The following is a 21,726-nucleotide window of genomic DNA, read 5'->3' as shown; positions in this document are numbered from 1 at the left end:
TGTCGCGCTCGCTCATTGGTTTGTTCCAGAATGAAGGTGGAAATCTTGCTGTTGCCTGACCCACGTCTCACGGGGCACATCAATAAGACTGTACCTCCACCAAAACCGCTTTCGGTCTTAACCAAAACAGACCATGGTACCCTGGGCAGGTAAGTCATAAACCATTCAGAGATGACCAGCAGTTATTATCAAAACATTGTATCGGTCGTGTGACTCGTTTGTTACAATGTAACAAGCTCAAGCGTGTGAACGTTCTAGGTTGCTGATAATTTAGCTACCTAAACGAACAGCTGTTACACCGAGCATGATCCCGAGATTATAATTTGCATGTATTTGGCGCTGATACGTTTTTACAGTTGTCGTGCAATAGCCTTACATTTTGCATAATGACATTTTTGTACGTGCATTTATCAGCGGTGTTGTTATCTTGCTGTATATTTCGGGAGATATTGCAGGCTTTCGAAGTAGTCCTCACAGTCGAGTGCTTTTTTCCAACACACGATAGCCTAACTGCTAGCTTGTGCAAAATACGAAAATGGGATTTATTTGTATAGGAAAAACGCCCCCTCTTTCTTTTTTAATCTGGAGGAGATTACATAATAAATCCTAATTTTTACTGGATTGGAGCCTTGTTTCAAGTCAGTAGCCAAGTATGTGAGAAAAGTAGGGCCTAACTAAAGTCCTTAGAAATGTAACAGGGATCAAATGTTGGTCATACTTTATTTTCCTAGTAAGGCTAACCTTGTTCATTTGTAGATTCAGCAGACAAGCGTGACTAACACAGACTGCTGATCTCAGATCCACAGTAAAGGAAGAAACAGCTTGAAAAATTGCTCTTATCAGTCGTCATTAGCCCAGTTGCAGCGCACAGACCTTGCTGTTTATGTTCCAGGACTGAGCGAGAGAAGAGGAAGGAAGATAAGTCAGGAGACGAGAGCCTTCCACTCTGCGTGCTAGGATTCTGTTGGTTGGAAATCCCATATTCTCCTCAGTGAATCAACCTGCTGCTAGGCTGCTGACCTCATTTCACCTGTGCGGTGACACAGTGACGGGCGTCCTGACGCGGACTCATGTGAATGACAGTTGCTCATGCGAGTTCGTGACATGCTGTGTCCTGGCAGCAGACCTGCGCCAACAGGTGTAATAAGAAGAGAAAAGACACCGAGGTGTGACGCATCCCAAAACTGCCTCCAGTTTTCATTTTCTTGTAACTGCCGCCTTCCGAGTCAGGAGGAGGCCGTATCTGATTGGAATGCGGATCCTGAGTGATGAATGATTCCGGCTGTCAGCCCTGAGGTAGGTATACGTGTGGGCAGTGTATTTGAGCGATCATGATCATGCTCCATGTGTTGTATTTGCAAGCTGTTGTAGGATAATACTTTGTAGTGACCCGTTCATGTTCTGGTTACTCAGTTCTGATGTCTGAATATTAGTCTACATGTGTTGTTTTAAACTCAAGATTTGGTGTTTAACATCCGTCTTCATTTATGACGGTGACAGAACTGCAAACAGAGATTATAGATGTGTTTGTTTAGCCATGAGGACAGTTGTCTGGGCATCTGGATGACCATAATGGAGAGATGTCTGTGCTAGTCTCCCTTCTGCTGTGCTTACACAAAAGGTCGTTTGAGTTCCTGGGGTAATACAGACATCTTAAAATCAAACTCTATCATGGGGTTGAGAATCAGTATCAGTGCCGGTATCAATTATATTGGAGAAGATAGATAGATAGATATATTGGTGATAGATAGATAGATAGATAGATAGATAGATACTTTATTTATCTTAAGGAAAAGGTGTACAAACTTAGCTCAGTACACACATACAGAACAAGAAACACTCATACCACTGTAAGGATGGAAATACAACTGAGATGATTGTCTATCCTTCAGATTCCGGGCAGGGATTTCACACTATGATGCAGTATTCATAAGTGGAAGTGATGCAGTGAGATGTTATGGTAGAATGTGTGCCATGGAGGTAGTGCAAAAAGTGAACAATACAAAGATATTACCAGTGCAAGAATAAATTCTGTGTCTATAAAATGCCAAATGGTAAACAACAACAATAGAAATTAAATTTACAGTTTCTTAATACTTCATGAACAAAAGTTGTATAAGACAAATTTTCAGACATTAAGATCAAAAAGATAGTTTGTGCGTACAGACTAATATAGCCAGTAAAAGACCCTATTGTTTTTTGTGAGGAGCTGAATAGCCTTCAAATGGATTTGTTTATGTAGTGTTTTAGCAAGGGTGTGTTTGGGTGAGATATGTTAAACTCATGTAATCAGTGACTACAACAGAATAGTAGTACAGAAACAATCACAGCATGTCGGATGTGTTAGTGCTTCGGGCGGATTATAACTTTAGTAGAGGGTTGGGTTGCAGTCTTTTAGAATTAGAGCACAGCTGCTACCTCAGACAGTAAATAAATGATAAACCGTCTGTGTTTCTTCTCAAACAAAGTTTAGCCTTGCCCCTCCTCTAGATGTGTGTGTGTGTGTATATACACATAAACACATAATTTGTATGCCCCCACCCCCCCCACCCCACACTCACACTTTCTCTCTCCCATCCTCACTTCTCAGGTCTTTTAGGTTTCAGTAAGGTTAGCTCTTGGCATTTTCAGAGTGTGAGTGATCTGGGAAGGCACTCTGTTTGTGTTTGTTTGTGTCACCTGACCTGGCATCTTGGCTCTCTCGCTGGAAGGTGCGTGGACTCGGAGAAAAATGTCCTCATCCTGGAGGAACCCGTTGCAGTGGAACGTTCTCCTGTTGCCGAGGCCACATCTGCTCCTGCTGCTGACTCTGATCAGCCTCTGCAGCCTCGTGCCTGCCTCAGGTGAGAACACACACACATACACTACACACACACATACACTACACACACACATACACTACACACACACATACACTACACACACACATATACACACACATACACACACATAAACTACACACACATACACACACATACACTACACACACACACATATACAGTATACATACACTATGCACATACTCATACATACATACATACATACACACACACACACACACACGCACGCGCACATTACATTTTGCCTTCCACTGGCCCATTTCTCTGCTGGGATGCCCAGTGCCTTCTGGGATTTTATTATCCCTTGTTTATCATTTTTGAGGGTGTGTATGGTGTGTGAATAATTTTCTGTATGCTGTGCAAGTGGTGTGTATGGTAATGATTCTGAAGGTGTGCCTGTATTTGTATTTGTGTGTGAGTGATAGTTTTCATTGTCCCCATTCAATTGTGCCATTATTGTTGTGTGTACTATGAGGTCATAAGATTGAGTGTGTGTGTCTGAGAGTGTGTGTGAGTTGTGGTTGTTTGTAGTTTGTGTGTGAGCATGTTGTGTTAGAAATCTAGAATTTGTCAATGATGGTGGTAGTCAGCGTCATGAGGAGTTGTTCTCTGTAGAACTCCATGACGAACAGCACAAAGACTCTCTGTGTGCCATGGCCAATCAGGACACAAAGTCAAGTCAACTCTCTATTCACCTCCACCAATCAGAGTGCAGCGAGGATCCTGCCAGCAAGGACTCTTGGGGGTATAGTGTTGCATCCCCATCCCATAGAATCACTCTGGCACCATAGTGAAGTTGCCTTGTGGGTGTTGTTGAGAAAGTTGACTTGTCCGTTGAGTCCCAGGCCACTTTTGTGCTGCTTCTTAGACGGTTCCACTATGTGGTGACCCCAATGTTAAACTGGTGAACAGAACAGACACTATCTTGTTTTAACAAGGGACTTGCTAATGCCTCTGAGCTCATGGAATGGTGGATTATAATGCCTGCTTTTTTCTGTTTGTCTCTGTGTGTTTCCTTCTCTCTGTCCCTGTCTCTCTCACACACACACACACACACACACACACACACACGCACACTCTCTCTCACACTCACACCCACACACACACACACACACACACACACCCACACACACTCACATTCCCTCTTACACACACACACACACACACACTCACACTCTCTCTCACATACACAAACACATACACTTTCACACACACACACACACACACACACACACACACACACACACACACACACACACACTCACTCTCTCTCTCTCTCTCTCTCACATACACAAACACACACACTTTCACACTCACAGCGGGGTTGTGTCGGGTGACCGGGGGCGTGCTAGGCATCCACTGGAGCAGCGTGGTGGGCCTGGGCTGGCGCCCCCTGGCTGTGGGGCACGGCGGGCCGCAGTGCTGGGAGTCCTGCTGCCTGGAGCCGGCCTGCAACGCCGTGTGGACGCTGGGCGGCCGCTGCGTGCTGCTGAGCTGCTCTCACCGCGGCGGCTGCTCCATCACCTCGCTGCCGCAGCCCCACCAGGAGTCCCTGGGCCTGCTGCAGCAGCTCAGCAAGGGCACAACGCACAGGCGCCGCAGGCGGCGCCGCGCTACGGCCAGCCACAACGACACACACACGGTGAGATGGAACACACACACACACACACACACACACACACACACACACACACACACACACACACGCACACGCACACATGGTGAGATGGAACACACACACACACACACATACACACACACACACACACACACACACACACACACACACACACACATGGTGAGATGGAACACACACACACACACACATACACACACACGCACACGCACACATGGTGAGATGGAACACACACACACACACACACACACACACACACACACACGGTGAGATGGAACACACACACACACACACAAACACACACATTTCATCACGCCTTTGATTGATGTTATTTTACACACACATTTCATCACGCACGATGTTATTTTTCCTGTCTGAATCAGTGTTTCCCTCCCTGCTTCTCAGCAGCATGTTTCTAAAGGTCAGGCTGCTACCCCCCTGGTTCCGGTCACTCCAGCCAATGGTGTCGCACTCCCACAGACGGCCAACAGGAGCCTGGACCAGCCCGCCAATGAGAGTGCGGCATCCGTGCCGTCTCCTCCCATTCAGCAGAACTCGTCTTCCTCTCAAGCGACCACAGCAGTGGCCCCATCCAGTAGCAACGGCAGCGTGCCCAGCTCCGCCCCCAAACCCCAGCCCACGCCAGCACCCACTCAGGCTGGTATGGCAGAACGAGCCAAGCTTCCTGCCATCAGTGTAGTGCATACCTGCAGATTAGCCCGTGTGTGTGTGTGTGTGTGTGTGTGTGTGTGTGTGTGTGTGCGTTTATGTGACTGGACCATTCGGAATAGTGTGTGTGTATGTGTTTGACAGTGTGTGTATGTGTGTGTGTGCGTTTATGTGACTGGACCATTTTTTATATAGTCTGTGTGTGTGTGTGTGTGTGTGTGTGTGTGTTGACAGTGCATCTGTGTCTGGCCTGTATTCTAGTACAGAATCAGCAGCCAATGACTAGCTTTGCCGCCGCAGCTCTCTGGCCATGCTCCACTGCACATCTATTTGATACGTCATATTAGTTTCTGCTCCAGAGCCCTCGGCCCGAGATTAATCTCCCTAAATCCCTGTTGTCTCTGGGGCAGTGCGGGAGCTGGTGGTGTCCGCTGGGAACAGCGTGGAGGTCACGCTGCCGCGGAGCGAGGTGGAGCTCAACGCCTTTGTGTTGCCGGACCCTCCCCCAGGTACCAATCATCCGCATCATATTTACCCCCCCACACCCCCCCCACCACCCCTTTAACCCCACTCCTTTCATATGACCTATTTTTCATACCATGCCAGCCATCTGCACAACGCTGCAGCTACAGTGAAAGAGGACCTCATGTGTATGAGACCTCCCATTCATTTGTCTGTTGTGAAAACATGCCTGCTGAATCTGATTCCCTCCCTTTGACTTTCAAACAAGTTTTGCTGTATTCAAATCTTGGAATTCACCTTCACCTCTGACCTTTCAGAGGAGTGTAGCCTTTCCAGTTCTGTGAATAGTCACATTTTTCAGAAGCCTCATCTGCAATGAGTAAGGCCGGAAGTGGCGTGTACATTTCATACCCACACACAGCAGTGTCTGAAACATTACTTAACATGCCAGAGAACGTCTTCAGTTAGCCTGTCTAGTGTGCTGTCATATAGATTGAGTTTAAGTGTTTTTTTTCCTCTCCGGGGAGTTTCAGATATGACTAAGTGTCATCTGTTTCTGCGTTTCTGTTTCTTTCTCTTTCTCTTTCTCGTTGTCTCTCACTCTCTCAGGCACAAGCTACACCTTTGACTGGCGCTTGAAGACACATCCCAAAGACTACAGTGGAGAGATGGAGGGCAAACGAGGCAAGACCCTCAAGCTCAGCAAGGTTCGGCCACAGGCTTCCCTCCATGTTAATAATAATTATAACAGTAATAATAAATATGGCAAACAAAAATATCACATGAATCTTTTTGTATCGTATCATATTCTTCTCCTTTTACTCCTATAAAACGTGTGTGTGTGTGTTTGTGTGTGTGTGTGTGTGTGTGTGTGTGTGTGTGTGTGTGTGTGTGTGTGTGTTTGTGTGCATTGCAGCTGACGGTGGGGCATTATGAATTTGAGGTTATTGTTGATGGTGATGGAGCTCATGGGGAAGGCTACGTCAATGTCACGGTCAAGCCAGGTGAGGCCATGGCTCTTACTCTGCAGACACTAAAGCTGTGGACACGTGTATCGTGTTAGTTTGCCTGCGTCCATTCTTGTCCCATACACATGAATCACAGCATTAGTTTGTGACAGTCACACATGACTCATATTGCAGAAATAGTAGCTTTTATATGCGAGTCACACTCATATACACACTCACATTCACATTCACTTCATTTTGACATCGGTATCTATGTATAATCTTTAGCCAGTTGTCAACTAGACTTTGGTGTTTCTTTCTACACCTTCAGAGCCCCGTGTCAATAAACCGCCGGTTGCTGTGGTTTCCCCAAAGTTCCAGGAGATCTCCTTGCCGACCAGCTCCACAGTTATAGACGGCAGCCGTAAGTGACCAGAGTCTTATCATCTGACCTCAGCAGGGCTAACCTGTAGCTGTCAGCAACAGCTTCAGCAAATAGAAATATTTGAACACTTAAAACCCTTACTGATACACACACACACACACACACACTCACACACACACACACACACACACACACACACACACACAGACACCTTCCATGTTAAATATTTAAAAACTAGGCCCACCTTCCTATTGTTGTCAGCAGAGGGCGGGGATTGCCTAAGACCTTTATTGTTGCAAATTTGAGGATGTTTAGAGAAGGAGGGAATGTACACAGATATCCACTTTCCTTTACTCTCTCTCTCTCTCTCTCTCTCTCTCTCTCTCTCTGCGTGTGTTTTGCTTGACTGTCGCACTGAAAAATTGTATAATGACATGCTGACGTGTGTGTGATGGGGTGGTTGTGAGTGGACATGTCCCAGCACACTCTGTGTTGTCCTGCACTGTGCCCTGAGTCTCGCAGCATGAGTGACCTGCCTGTGACTTATGACCCCCCTCTGCAGAGAGTACGGATGATGAGCGCATCGTCAAATGGCACTGGGAGGAGGTCAAGGGTCCCCTCAGGGAGGAGAAGGTCTCTGCTGACACAGACATCCTCACCCTCACCAACCTGGTCCCGGGGAACTACACCTTCAGGTTAGTCTCATAGTCTATACTCTCAAACCTCTTCCTTCACTACACTCACATCACCTAACCTCCTTAGTGGGTTCTATTTTTATTTCGGTTCTTGTAGGATATTGCTAGTTGACAGCTGTCAAAGCAAGGACATTGTTTTATGTAAGGGATAATGTATAGAACGCCGGTCATTATCGGGAAAATAAGTCCTGACAGGGCGAACCGGGTCTTGTTTCATCCTGAAGAGACTTATTTTCCCGATAATGACTGGCGTTCTATACATTATCCCGCTTATTATACGGCTACTTGCCAAAACAAAAAAATAAACTCTACGTGACATGTCTCTTTACATTTATCAATAATGGGGATCAATAAAGTATCTATCTATCTATCTATTACATGAAAACATTTTACCGTAGAACTTTGGGAAATCCCATTCAAGTCAATGGAACGTTCTACTAGCATTGTGAAGAGCTGTATAATAAGTTCCATTAATGTTGTTACTGCTGGGGATGCACTGCCCTGCTATATCTGAAGCAGACTCGGATAGCCTGATCGGGTATCAGTGACAATGGGGCTTCAGGTATCGTGACAATAGGGCCAACCCATGGATGGAGCTAAAACAAGAAACAAAAGGGCCAGCAGTCGGGAGGCATTCACACTTGCTACACCAACAAGTTCCACAACGACTTAGTTTTAAACACCAAACACTAGTACAAGATCTAAGTCCGTTATCGTCATCACGGCTGAGAAAGTCAGATCGGTGCCTTCCTGTATTCGTCCAAATCCTACAGTTGTCTGCATTGCACTTTATCTGCGGACTATCAGTGTGCTTTGACAACTTGTTTAACCAGTTAGTCACGTGGTTCCTTTTCTTAAACCTTGAATTTCCTGCCTGCGACACTCAACTATTACAGAAAAAGATTTCTGGCTCATATGTAATGAATGTGGTAGAACAGTTGGACATTCCTACAGAGTTTTTAGGCTTTGATGGTTTTGCTACTTATCTGCAATCGTTCGTGTGTGTGTGTGTGTGTGTGTGTGTGTGTGTGTGTGTGTGTGTGTGTGTGTGTGTGTGTGTGTGTGTGTGTGTGTGTGTGTGTGTGTGTGTGTGTGTGTGTGTGTGTGTGTGTGTGTGTGTGTGTGTGTGTGTGTGTGTGTGTGTGTGTGTGTGTGTGTGTGTGTTCGTTCTTCGGATGAGTCAGATGAGGAAGTGTTAACTTGTGTCCTTTTTCCCCACCCAACCTCACTTCATCCAGTCTGACGGTGACAGACTCTGACGGTGCACAGAGCTCAACCCAGGCCAAGCTGCTGGTCCACAAGGCCATGGACTACAAGCCAGTGGCCAACGCTGGTCCAAACCAGGTCATCACCCTGCCCCGCAACTCTGTCACACTCTATGGCAACCAGAGCAAGGATGACCACGAACCACTCGCCTACGAGTGGTCCCTCAGTCCCAATAGCAAGGGCAAGGTGGTGGAGATGCAGGTCAGTCACTGGGCATATTGTCTCTGTCTGTCTGTACATACATACGTACGTACGTACGTACAAGTAGGGTTTAGTTTGGTTATATGAAAGCAGAGCTGAAGCTGCCAATTAATTGACCAACCTTTGTATGATTTCAGTAGATTTGTATGGTCTCTTGGCAACTCCGTGGTGCATCAGAGTCACGATCATACTGCACAGTTTTGACATGTAGAGTGTTTATGTATATATGATACAATGTCATGTGTTATTGGGTTGTCTGTCTGTAGGGTGTACGCACCCCCATCCTTCAGCTGTCAGCCCTGCAAGAGGGCGACTACACCTTCCAGCTCACTGTGACCGACTCAACTGGGCAGCAGGACACGGCTGAGGTCACTGTCATAGTCCAGCCAGGTGAGTCCCTCCCCACCTCTCAGCTACCAGACATGCCATCCAGACACACAGACACCAACTTATGTCTTAGCTGCATCCTCTTCCACTCAAGGAAGTTGGATGCTTTTCGCACTGCTCCTGCTTAATCCATCCTTTCTGGCAATTTCCACTCTTTTTTTCTCTCTTTTATTGAAGTTTTTGTGAACAAAAATAGTGAAAGCAGTGCATTTTATCTTGGAACTTCAGTGGTTAGTTTTTTTATTTTTTAAAAACAGCTTTATATGAGCCAGTCAACGGGCAAAAACCGAACAGCAAGTTACCTAAAGTTGGATTAAAACAAAATCCAGGGAATCCTGTGGAAAATGCACTGAGCTTGAACAGAGGATTTCTACTTTGGAATCAAAGATTGATGCCCTTCCATCAAAGACAGATGAACCACGAGAGACGTCTCATGAAGTTTGCTTTCCACAGTCATTTCAGCAGTGTCCGGTTCGGCATGCCTCTGTTTCAGCTGGTGCAGAGTGTTTTGGTTTAGCCGAGTTGTTGATGTCTTGTTCCGTCTGTACGGCTACTGAGCGCTTATCAGAGGGTCGGCTCAAGGTCGGAAGAAAAAAGTCTGGGTGATGGAGAGAGAGGCGATATCTTCTCGGACAACAGCTGGAGATGCAGAGAATATACCCCAACAAGCAGATATCACTGCTAATAGAGCGGATGAATACATTGACTTAACAAAGCCAAATGTGAGTACAGAACATTGGCAAAGGCAAGGTGCCAGACCTGAAAAACAAAATACAAAAGGAACTATAATTACCTTAACACCAGTAAATTCATGTTTCCAGATATATGCCTCATATCAGAAATAGTGCCAGACCAGACAATGCTTGGGGTTCTAAGGAAAACCCACTGGCCCCTAAGATTATCAAACAGTTTTGAATGCCTCCAAGACATGAGAGAATAACTTCCCAGGGAATGTGATTTGCACAGACAAGAAGCAGCACTTGGCACCTGTTTATCCCACAACCCTTGTTCTAGGCCAGGGGATCCCAAACTTTCCCACGACAAGGCCCCCCAAATACCACTATGTTCTGGACAAGGACCCCCTTGATGTGTTACTAAACCCATCGACAATACTACGGCAAATGTAAAAATACATTAAGCTAATCCTAATAATTATTTTAGCTACAAGCACTTCGCGATGGAGCATACAGTGTGTAAAAATTGCATTTGGGGCTTTCTGCTATATGAGAGCTATCACTCTACTATTATTCCCAGTTATTATCATGGAAAATATAATGTTCAGATATGCGACAAATTATTATAATGGCATTGTATTTTTCAAATGTATTTATTTGTTGCTTTTATTTTTCCATTCAACTTGCTGAGGCCCCTCTGGCACCACCTCGCGGCCCCCACTTTGAAAACCACGGTTCTAGGCGACTCTGCTATGATACATATAGATGGGGAAAGGATGATTGTATGCTGTCTTCCAAATGCATGTGTCTGAGACAAAAAAAGAGACTTGCAGAAAAATGTGTCAAAATGTAAAACTATCGCATCATTGTGCATGTTGGAGCATATCACATTTACAAAGAGCAGCTGTATGTCCGAGAAGATATCGCCTCTCTCTCCATCATTTTTCCTCCGACCTTAAGCGGACCCTCTGATAAGCGCTCAGTAGCAGTACAGACGGAACAAGACATCAACAACCTGGCTAAACCAAAACACTCTGCACAAGCTGAAACAGAGGCATGCCGAACCGGACACTGCTAGAATGACTGTGGAAAGCAAACTTCCTCAGCAGTCAAATGGAGACTGTAAACATGTGGAAGCAGAACAAACACCGCACCCCAACTCCTCAGAATACCCATCACCATTTCCACCCCAGGAGAAGTTGCCCCAACTTTTCTCAGCTTTCTGCTAACTGGGGCAGCCGTGGCCTACTGGTTAGCGCTTCGGACTTGCAACCGGAGGGTTGCCGGTTCGAACCCCGACCAGTAGACACGGCTGAAGTGCCCTTGAGCAAGGCACCTAACCAATCACCAGGTACCTTTTATATGGCTCTGAATGTTGGAAAATGAACGTTCTAAAGAATATCTGGCTTCAATGAATTCAACAGAATTTTAGAACCTTCAATTGTTGCGGAACGGAATCTTATGTTAGAATGTTCAAAAACCCACACCTTAAACAGTAAATACATGTGGGTGTTTTTTTTTCTCTCTCAGAGAATAATAAGCCTCCGGAGGCCAACGCAGGCCCAGAGAAGGAGCTGACCCTCCCAGTGGACCACACCACACTGGATGGCAGCAAGAGCAGCGATGACCAGAAGATTGCCACTTATCACTGGAGACAGACAAAGTGAGTGGAGACACTCGCACAAACATACAACAATAAACACACACACACACACACACTCACAAGATATGCCTTGATGTCTTCTTCAGGGGGCCAGATGGGGTGAAGATTGAGAATGCAGACAGTGCAGTTGCCACGGTGACAGGTCTGCAAGTGGGTGTGTATGACTTCACCCTGACCGTCACGGACGAGAGGAACTTGAAGAGTTCCGACACCGTCAACGTCATTGTCCGAGAAGGTAATGCAAACATTTTTGCCCAAGAGTGTGTGAGGGTGTATGTTTTTATTCAGTCTGCTGTCTGCTGCATGTGTTTAGGCATGTGTGTACTGTCTGTGTGTGTGTGCATTCATCTTATGTTTAACTTTACTCCTGCAGAGGTGGACAAATCTCCAGTTGCAAAAGTTCTGTCCAGTGCCGCTGTCTCCCTCCCGGTGCGAACTGCCATACTGGATGGGTCCCGATCCTCTGATGATAAAGGAGGCGTCACCTACCTGTGGAGCCGAGACGACAGCAGCCCAGCGGCTGGGGTCAGCAGCCAGTCATAGCACAGCACGGCATTACACTTACCAGTCACATGACCGCACAATCCTGAACCAACCAAGCCCCTCCTATAACAGTAGCAGTTCATTAACATGATGCCACTTCTCTTTGGTTGTCAATCATACATGAACACTCCTGTTGGATACATGCACCAATGGCACTCAGGGGCTTTGACACACTAAAGTCTCATGGTACTGTTACTGAGAGCTGAGTCATGTAGCTCAATGCAGTCCCTCCGATTGAGATCGGGGGATTGAGAGGATGTAGAAAGAGCAAGAACAACCAGTATCTATTCTCTGTGTGTTCATTTCCTCATTAGTATTCCTAGTAACACGTTATAGTATACAGCTGTTTCACTTTTGAATTCTCTCGTACCACATATAAGAATCACATCAGTGGGGATTAGGATTAGGGTCTGTCTGTGATCTAATATTGAAATTGTGATTGATTTGTTTCACATCAGATTATTGAGGATTAATGACTGATTTTTAGTGTCTGGTATTTCTTGAGAGTTATTTGACAGCAAGGGTAGTTGAAGGAGACTGCTAATGATGAGTGAGACGAGTTTAGAAGAGGAGAGCCATTTTAAGGGGATCAGACTATTTTGTTTCCCCCCTGGGGCATATGAAAATTGCAATGGAGCGGTGGGGTGACAACACCAGTGTTTACCACAGAATTCAATTCTATTTGTGGTGGCATGTTAGCAGAATTAACTTGAATACAACAGTTTTTAACAAATTAGCGCAGCGTGGTTATGATGCTAACCGGATTTAAGCACAATTTAGTACAACCTGGAAAAATCATTGTGTGGTGGTCAATGTTGACATTGTGGTGGGCCGCCACAAATAAGTCAATGTATGGGAAACACTGAACACAAACTGACCCGTCTCATTCTGCCCCTGTAGGACGTGCTCAATAACTCCGACCACCAGGCAGTGCTGTTGCTGGGGAACCTGGTGGAGGGGAAGTACACCTTCACCCTGACCGTGACTGACAGCAAGGGTCAAAGCAGCACAGATCACGGCAGCGTGGAGGTCAAACCAGGTCAGTCACCCAGGTCACAAGGGTCAAAGTGCTGACTGTGTGTTTATGCAAATGAGCACATTGTCATGACCTCAATGAATCAGTGGCAGAGAATGGTTGCTTGTGAGTGTTTGTATATACATTTGTCTAACACAGTTCACTGACTACCACCTGTGAGAGAGTTCAGAGAGGGTGCAGTGGTCTGTTAGAATGATGTTGTCATGTGTAAGTGATGCAATTAGAGTATTAATTTGTATATGTAAGTTTAAATACTACATTCTAATATATTGTCAAAATGGTAGAAAATTACTGTGGACCAGAAACCAAATTGTTTAGAGTCAACAGATTCCGCTGCAGCTCATGTGTGCATTCATTCAGTTATTGTGGCTCTATGAGTGATTTAGGGGCCGTTCACACGAGGAACGATAACTATAACCATAACTATAACCATAATGATAAAAGCGTCCACACTGACCAACGATAAGCAAAGTCTCCTTGTGTTACTGAATGTGATGGCTAAAATGTGATGGGTTTGATTGGCTGTTAGCTTTTTATCGTTCTCAAAATCGCTCTGAAAGTGATCCCCAATGATATCGTTCTTCATGTCGTTATCATTATAGTTTGTAATCATTCATATTAACAAGAACTATATATTTTTTATAGTTTTCGTTATGGATATCATTCTTGGTGTGAACGGCCCTTTGTTACCTGTACCTGGAATTGGCTTGAAAGCTTTAGCTAAGCTAAATGTGTTGGAAATGTTATTGCTTACTCAGTAGTTTAAGGAAAGGGTAATTTGTAAAAAAAAATTATTCCTTTCTATCAAAGTAAAGAGGTGTATATTTTTATTTAAAATATTAACATTACTTTATAAAGGCTCATAGGTTAAAGCAGTGTCTTCATCCATCCTTTGTCAGACATCTGATACAATCAGATGTGTTTACACTCGTGTGTGTGTGTGTGTGTGTGTAGATATGTGGCAGCATGACCTGGTCGAGCTGCTGCTAGAGGTGTGTGTGTCTCATGTGACCCACCGCCAGCGAGAAATGCTGCTGCGGCAGGTCGGGGTGCTGTTGGGCGTGCTCGACAGTGACATCATTGTCAGGGAGATAAGCGCCTACAATGAGCTCAGGTAACTACATCCCCTCTCCTCTAACACTCTCTTCTTTTGTTTTTTTCCCTTATATCCCAGACTAATGGACAGATTAATTTTTTTAATTGTGTGCGTGTCTGCGTGTGTGTGTTTGTATCTCTGTGCGTATCTGTGATCCGTGTAGCACGCGGTTGGTGTTTCTGGTGTCCGGGGGTCCGGGTCGCCCACCCCTCTCTGGGCACAGCGTTGCCATGAGTCTGCGGAACAAACTCCACAAGCAGAAGAATGACTTCCTGATCTTCAAAGCCCGGCGGGTTGACACCGTCAGTGAGTAACGTTTCTGCCTCAGAGCTCATCATGGACACAGTCAGATTCAGATGTGGATATATGGATATAGAGAGCCAGTCCTACAACGCCAGTGTTACATGTCTGTGAGGAATGCAGTATGACTGGGGCCCTCTCTCCTTCTCTCTCTCTCTCTCTCTCTCTCTCTCTCCCTTTCTCTCCCTTTCTCCTTTCTCTCTTTCCATCTTACTCTCCCTGCAGTCTGCCAGCTGAATTGCTCGAACCATGGTGAGTGTGACTCGTTCACACGGAGGTGTGTGTGCCACCCTTTCTGGATGGAGAACTTCATCCGCACACAACTTGGCGATGCCGAGAGTAACTGTGGTAAGTCACACATTCACATAGCATACAATACCTAGTTTTGTGGGGAGATGTGTTTTTTGGTGTTTGTATTGGGTTTGTTTTAGTGTTAGTGGTAACAAATGTACATTTATATTCATCATTAACTTAGCATTGACAAGTGACTAATTTAACATTACAGTGAGGTTCAGTATCAGCAAGCATCAATGTGGGCTAAAGGTAGAGAAGGCCTTATTCTGAAATCCATTCAGTTAACCTCTATATAGCTGTTATTAGCCTAGCTTTTTTTATTTGGGCTTTTTGCCTGTAGACAGGACAGTGAAGGGTGACGGGAAGAGAATGGAATAAAGAGGTGGGGTGGGATCGGGAAATTACCATCGGTTGGATTCGAATTCTCCTCGGTCTCCGCTCGCACCACAGCTCCCCCTAGCATAGCTGTTTTGACAGAAAAATCCTCATCTGTAATGAACAAAACGGGACATCACTTATGTGGTTAAATAACACAACTGTGTGATGTTTTTATGATTTCGAATATTCAATAATGATGTGTATATGTGTGGATACAGTGTGTTAAGTATTGTGGAGCATGTATTAAAATATATATTTTTTTTTTTCAGAATGGAGTGTGCTATATGTTACAATAGCAGCATTCATGATTGTAGTTGCCATAGCAACACTGGTTTGGGGTATTGTGTGTTGTTGTCGCAGGTGAGTTTGACATTTTACTACTCTACTTGCGTTTTACATATAGAGCGAGTTTACAGAAAGGAGTGGCATATTTTAATTACATTTCCCTGTCTGTGGGTGTTCGTGATCAGGTGTGGGGAAATTTCCAGTGATTAGACAACACTTAAGTTGTTAAATGCCTACTCAGATTGTTGTTGTCCAACTGGCTACACTTTAAAGAAATGTAGACATTACAAGGATGATCTCAGTTATTTTAGGTTTCTCTTGTCTATGACCTCGGAGGTCAACCTCCCTTAGGGAGTCTGGAGTAATGACATTTTATGTAATCCATTACGATTATCCTGTTTATCCTGTTTTAGTCCTATGAACAATGGCAAGACTTTGTCTACAACAGACTTGTTGTTACTTTTTGCCTCTTTGTGGATTAATACTTAATTTTTACCACACAGGCGTAAAAGCAGAGTGCGGCGGAAGAGTCGTTATAAGATGCTGGAGGCCGATGAACAGGATAGCTTAGAGCTGCACGCACCCAGAGCCGGTAACCACAGGCATATTTTTACATTTATACACACATTCTATTCAGAGTGTATCTTTGTAGCACACACACATACACACACACACACACACACACACACATACATAAATAACCCTCAAACACAACACACATGATTTACATAGCCAAATAGATGCTAAATTCCTTGTTAATATTTTACATGTGAGGCACTTACTAACACACACCCGCACAATTAAAAGTTTAGCTGATGCACAGTTGTTGATCAGTGTGCAGGAAACATAATCATGTACATAAGAGTGACACGCTCCCCCTTTACCCCCCACAGTTCGGGTCAAGGCGGCTCCTCCCCCCTCCTCCTCTGCGCTTATGCGCTCTGACTCCGAGCTGGACAGTGACGATGCTCAGGGGGTCACGCCCTGGACTGAGCGGGAACGGGAGCGGGGCCAGTTGCTGCGGCCGCAGAATGGAACCCTGAGGAACGGCCAGGGCCCTGTCCGAGCCAAGAAGTCGCAGAGGGAGGAGCTGCTATAGCAGCGGCTGCCGTAGCCACACACGCTGACCCCCATACAGCTGACTCTGAAGGAGGGTTGGACTTTGGCGTGGTTCCTGCTGACCCCCCTCGCCCAACCCCACCCCCCAACCGCCGAGCTGCACCCACACTTAACCCCCCACACTGAGCCAGGGGCAGCTCCTCCATGCCCCAGGTCTGGGAGATTCCTGCTCTGCCCCCTGTAACCTCAGACTGCGGAACGAGTGACCCGAGGGGAGCACAAAGAAGCAAGATGCTAGAAGTAGCATACACACATACACACCGCTGTACCGCACCTGTACACATACCTCAAGCATGCATACACCAGTTCACTTCCACAAAACTGGCTCTGTCTTCAGACAAAATCCACTGCCTTGACACCCCCCCCCCCCCCCCCATCACACCACCAACACCAACTCTTCCTTGAAGCCAGTGGCAATAGTGTTGACACAGAACATTGTCTTACAAAAAACTAACCACCAACAATGTTTGTGCATGAGATTGAGATGGTTTTAAATGCATTTTTGTTTAGAGGAAATGTCTGCATGTGGTTATATACTGTGTGTGTGTGTGTGTGATATTCTGCTGTGTCTAACAGATGATGTCTGTATGGCCTTTTGCGGCAGTGTGTCCCACCTGTGAATGAGGCTATATTGGTCAGCCCTGTGCCACTTTGATCACCAGCAAAATATGTTGATCTCCAGTGATGATGACCATCCTAAGTAGAGAGCTGATTAGAGAATATGGGGGTAAATGTGATTTAGTCTGGAGACCCATCCCTACACTGGACATTTGTTGAATGACACTGGACTATCACTGCCCACTTCCAGACCACAGTCTGTCCAAGAGTGATAATGATGTGTAAACTCAAAAGGTCAAAGGGCACCCCTAAACACAGACTTCTGTCTCCTAGAGTCAGCCCGAATGACCACTGCCCCCCCCCCCCCCCTCACTGTTTTAAGCTTGGACAACCACTGCTCATCTCAGTTTTAACTCTTTTTAGTCTCAGCCAATCCAATCACCTCTGATGCACTTTTGTCCTTCGTAAGTGTTTCCGTTAGGAATCTTTCTGTGTCAGGAACACTCACACTAGAACTGGAATAGAAACGAGAATCCATAAGGGAATTGTTCTCTGTCTGTCTGTTTTACCTCTGTGCCAATGGCTTTCTAACACTGCAGTACTGTTTAATGCCCCTGTCTGTTAGGGAGCTGAGATTTGGACCTCTGGTCTTACCCTTTGTTGGGTGGATTCTGGAGTGACCGAGAGGGATTTGTGAAGGGATTCGTTTGTGAATGTAAAGAGCTGTGGCAACTTCCCTAGCAACTAGCAAGAGGGGATTCTGGTATGCACGTGACTGTGAACACAGGCAGATGACGGCTACAATATGAAGGGATTCCATTTGGATTTTATTGTTTCTTTTTGCATTATTTTGTTTTTCTCAAGTGAAGGATTTTCACTGTCCTGTGATATGATACAACTGGATACTGTAAATTAAAATAAACTAAAATTGTATTTAATTCACCTTTTTTATTTTTACTTTTTGTGTGTGTTCAGTTGTCAATTCAATTTGGATGTACTGCCCAGTCAACAAAACATTGCTTGCACACAATATTCCATTGCATCAATTGCATTGATCTTTTTGCCAAGATCTCCAGCACAACCCTGAAGACTCATTAGGGTTGAGGTCAGCACTCTGTGGTGGACAAAAATGATAACTCAAACTACCTGAACCACTCTGTCACAATTTGAACCTTATGAACTGGCACTGTCATCCTGGAGTATGCCCTGTCCATCAGGGAAGAGAAAAAAAACATTGTCTTCGCATTGTCCATTAAGTACATTCAGGTAGTCAGCTGACTTCCTTGTATTGCCACATAATGTTGCAGAGCATAGATTTGACTAGTTGACCAACCCCAGATAATTTGCCCCCAATGGTGATTTTTTTTCTTTTTTTCTTTTTTTGCCAGGCATTGTATAACATTTGTGTTTCACTAATTCACCGATTGGGTTAAATGAAGAGACCACATTTCCCTCACGGGATCAAAAAAGTATATATACTTATATACTCTTTTGATCCCTTGAGGGAAATTTGGTCTCTGCATTTATCCCAGTCCGTGAATTAGTGAAACACACACAGCACACAGTGTACACACAGTGAGGTGAAGCACACACTAATCCCGGCGCAGTGAGCTGCCTGCATCAACAGCGGCGCTCGGGGAGCAGTGAGGGGTTAGGTGCCTTGCTCAAGGGCACTTCAGCTGTGCCTACTGGTCGGGGTTCGAACCGGCAACCCTCCGGTTACAGGTCTGAAGTGCTAACCAGTAGGACACGGCTGCCCAAACCAGAATAGCTTATAAGAGAGATGTCTTTGCTACTCTTCAATGCACCAATTTAAATTTCATTTCTCTGCTGGTTACACCCCTGGAAGTAGTAAAACAGGATGTTTGGAAGTTGGTATCCATGGGATCTTTTCCAGATGGACCTGCAAAGTAATTTTAAAATAAGTAACAGATTTGTCTGGGTTCACCCAGGTTATAACCAGCACATTGTCATGGCGGCATATTCTAATGTGTGAGAGGGTGCCTGTGTGTGTGTGTATGTGTGTGTGTGTGCCTGCCTGTCTGTGTGACATAGCTAGGCCTACATGTGTTTTGTAATTGTGTCTGTGTTTGCCGCTATGTGAGCAGTAGTGTCTGGGTAAGACTCAGGCGATCAGCTTTAATTCCCTCAGTAGGTGGGACCTATTTCAGATTCTCCAGCAGTAATCAGATGCGTGTGTGTGTGTGTGTGTGTGCATGCAAGCAAAGCATGTATGTAGGCACGCACACGCACTCTTTAAACACATTCTTAGAGGGACCTGCTTCAGATCCTTAGCTGTAATGAGATTGGGGTTCTTATAGCACTTAATACCATTCTTATTCTCTTGCTCTTATGCTCCGACTCTTACATGTGTCCCCGCTGTCTGTCTCCACCGTATCAACAGCTTCAAAAACAGTTTCTGACATGCTCAGGCAAGCACAGACGAATTGTATTGGGACAGAAATATGCTAGGACTCTGAAACAAACGTGTGATGCTGAATCAGTAGGCCAAGGCAGTTAGGACTAATTTCCCCTACATTATAACGTTTTTTACATTATAACGTTTTTTGTTTTGTTTTGTTATTTAATCTCATTTATAACAAACTGTAACTAAACTAATCCATCAAAGTCTACACCTGCCTACACCATATCAAACATGGGGAGAGTAAGGCTTGAGATAAAAAACAATAGTTTAAACAGTGTTTAGACTAGGCTACAAGTTTAGACTATAGACTTGTAGTTTTGATAGTGGTGTGATGGATATGGTGTAATAATATTTTTTTAAATGCAATAGGCTAAGTAGCCTAACTGTCCTGTTCCATTAAGCACAACCTGATCATGATCACAGTGCATAGCAGAACATAGCAGTTACTGTGGCCCTACAGTGGTCATACTGTTGAGAGTAAAACAATAACAAGACCCGTTGACTTTCTTGAGAGCAAGGCACATAACCAACACATCCCAGGGGCTTGATCTATTCTCTCCGTCTTCCTCATTCACCCATTTTTCACTTATTCTGTCTCTCCAGTCCATATAAGGAGAAGGAATGGTGGCCGCATGAGGGCGGAAGCGGCGCGGTGACAGCTGGGAACTCCTCTTCTACTAATACAGGAAGAACCGACTGTTTCAGCTACCAGGTACCTACACCCAAACCGTGTACAAACGCTTAACGACACCCTATTCCGTCTGATAGCAGAGGTAAGGACCTGATTTGATTTGTTTGAATCATATTTGCTTATATGTGGAAAGTAGTTGCTATGGTGTTTCACTTCGCAAATGACATAATGCTTAGCGTATTTGCTGACATGCATCCGATTTCGGCTGAAATCATGGAGCTAGCTGTCTAATGTTCGCTAGCTATCTTTCAAGCAGACCAGACGCTGCTGCTTATAAATTCAAAATGAAATATCTCTTTAAATGTGTAATTTGCAGCCATATTATAGACTGTTGGCTAACCAGCATGTTGTTGATACTTAAGCACAGTTTTAGGGTGCTAAAAGTTTACATTTTGCAACGACAAATGAAAGAAGGGCTGTAACATTACTGTTGTCTGCACAGGGCGGAGAATTGCGAAAATACAGGAAATAGATGAAAGATGAAGGGAGGCGGCGGCGTTCTGCATTCATTGTGTTTTCATCATTCCCGTTTAAAGACCAGTTTGCACGACTATGTGTGTTAGTTTTTCGTGTTTCCGATCATGTTTGTGACTTACTAAAAATATTTGTGCGTGTGGTCGTCTGAAATAGCGGTTTAGCTTGATGCTGTCAGTCGGCCTTTGTATCTGCGTTAGCTGTTAGCGCTGCACTGTAACGTTAGGCAATCCTATTATGAACGGCCTGTGGAGTCTACGGGGCTAACTTAACGAGCTGGTCAGCATCATACATTGTGTTTTCAGCCTGGGTCCCTGGACTGGCCTACAGCTTCCAGCGCCACAGCACAATTGACCTGTTTTCGGTCCCGAATACACTCTTCAGATTGCGTCTTGTCCCCGATATGTAAGGCATGTGTGCTCAATTACACAACAGCTTTAGATCATACTGTGCAATAAATGCAGATTTCACTCAAGATCCTGCAGATACAGCCGGTAAAAACTAGAGTAACTAAACACAAAGATAAGCTCCGCGACAAATGTTTACTGACGCCCTTAATGGGATGCTTTCACGGTTTGTTGACCAAGATGATGATGGGGCTTATGCCGTGAGCAGAGCCGACGAGGACAGAGGGGCGTGTGCTCGACATGATGCCCCTTTCCACTCTCGGGTGCAGTCTTTAGACGCTCTGCACTGCGACTT

The 21,726-nt window shown here is 45.1% G+C and overlaps 2 protein-coding genes across 3 annotated transcripts in view; both read left to right on the top strand.

The window, feature by feature from the left end:
* Positions 1-54: 54 nt before the first annotated feature.
* On the top strand, positions 55-18,370 carry kiaa0319l (KIAA0319-like ortholog). 2 transcript variants are annotated; one of them, XM_076301521.1, is made up of 22 exons: positions 55-149; positions 893-1,296; positions 2,712-2,843; positions 4,160-4,482; positions 4,885-5,137; positions 5,556-5,654; positions 6,217-6,314; positions 6,524-6,611; positions 6,886-6,978; positions 7,502-7,634; positions 8,873-9,101; positions 9,368-9,491; positions 11,693-11,825; positions 11,912-12,060; positions 12,199-12,350; positions 13,269-13,407; positions 14,359-14,518; positions 14,664-14,806; positions 15,026-15,148; positions 15,742-15,832; positions 16,261-16,349; positions 16,651-18,370. In XM_076301521.1, exons 3-22 carry the CDS (start codon positions 2,732-2,734, stop codon positions 16,854-16,856), a joined length of 2,937 nt encoding a protein of 978 aa, XP_076157636.1. In that variant the 5' UTR covers positions 55-149; positions 893-1,296; positions 2,712-2,731; the 3' UTR covers positions 16,857-18,370. The 2 variants fall into 2 exon arrangements, with proteins under 2 accessions (XP_076157636.1, XP_076157635.1); XM_076301520.1 differs by having other exon boundaries at positions 4,882-5,137.
* A 2,154-nt stretch (positions 18,371-20,524) lies between these two features.
* The window catches only part of cap1 (CAP, adenylate cyclase-associated protein 1 (yeast)), a 9,894-nt gene continuing 8,692 nt past the window's right edge, over positions 20,525-21,726 (top strand). Inside the window, exon 1 of the mRNA XM_076301517.1 lies at positions 20,525-20,632. The gene's annotated coding sequence lies outside the window, so the exon portion shown is untranslated. The remainder of the gene's footprint in view (positions 20,633-21,726) is intronic.

This window comes from Alosa pseudoharengus, unplaced genomic scaffold (genome assembly GCF_046254945.1).
Source record: "Alosa pseudoharengus isolate Yale_2024_CS ecotype anadromous, Long Island Sound unplaced genomic scaffold, YU_APseudo_1.1 YU_APseudo_1.1_scf_23, whole genome shotgun sequence".
Classification (NCBI taxonomy): domain Eukaryota; kingdom Metazoa; phylum Chordata; class Actinopteri; order Clupeiformes; family Clupeidae; genus Alosa; species Alosa pseudoharengus.
This window is presented reverse-complemented; position numbering and strand designations above follow the sequence as displayed.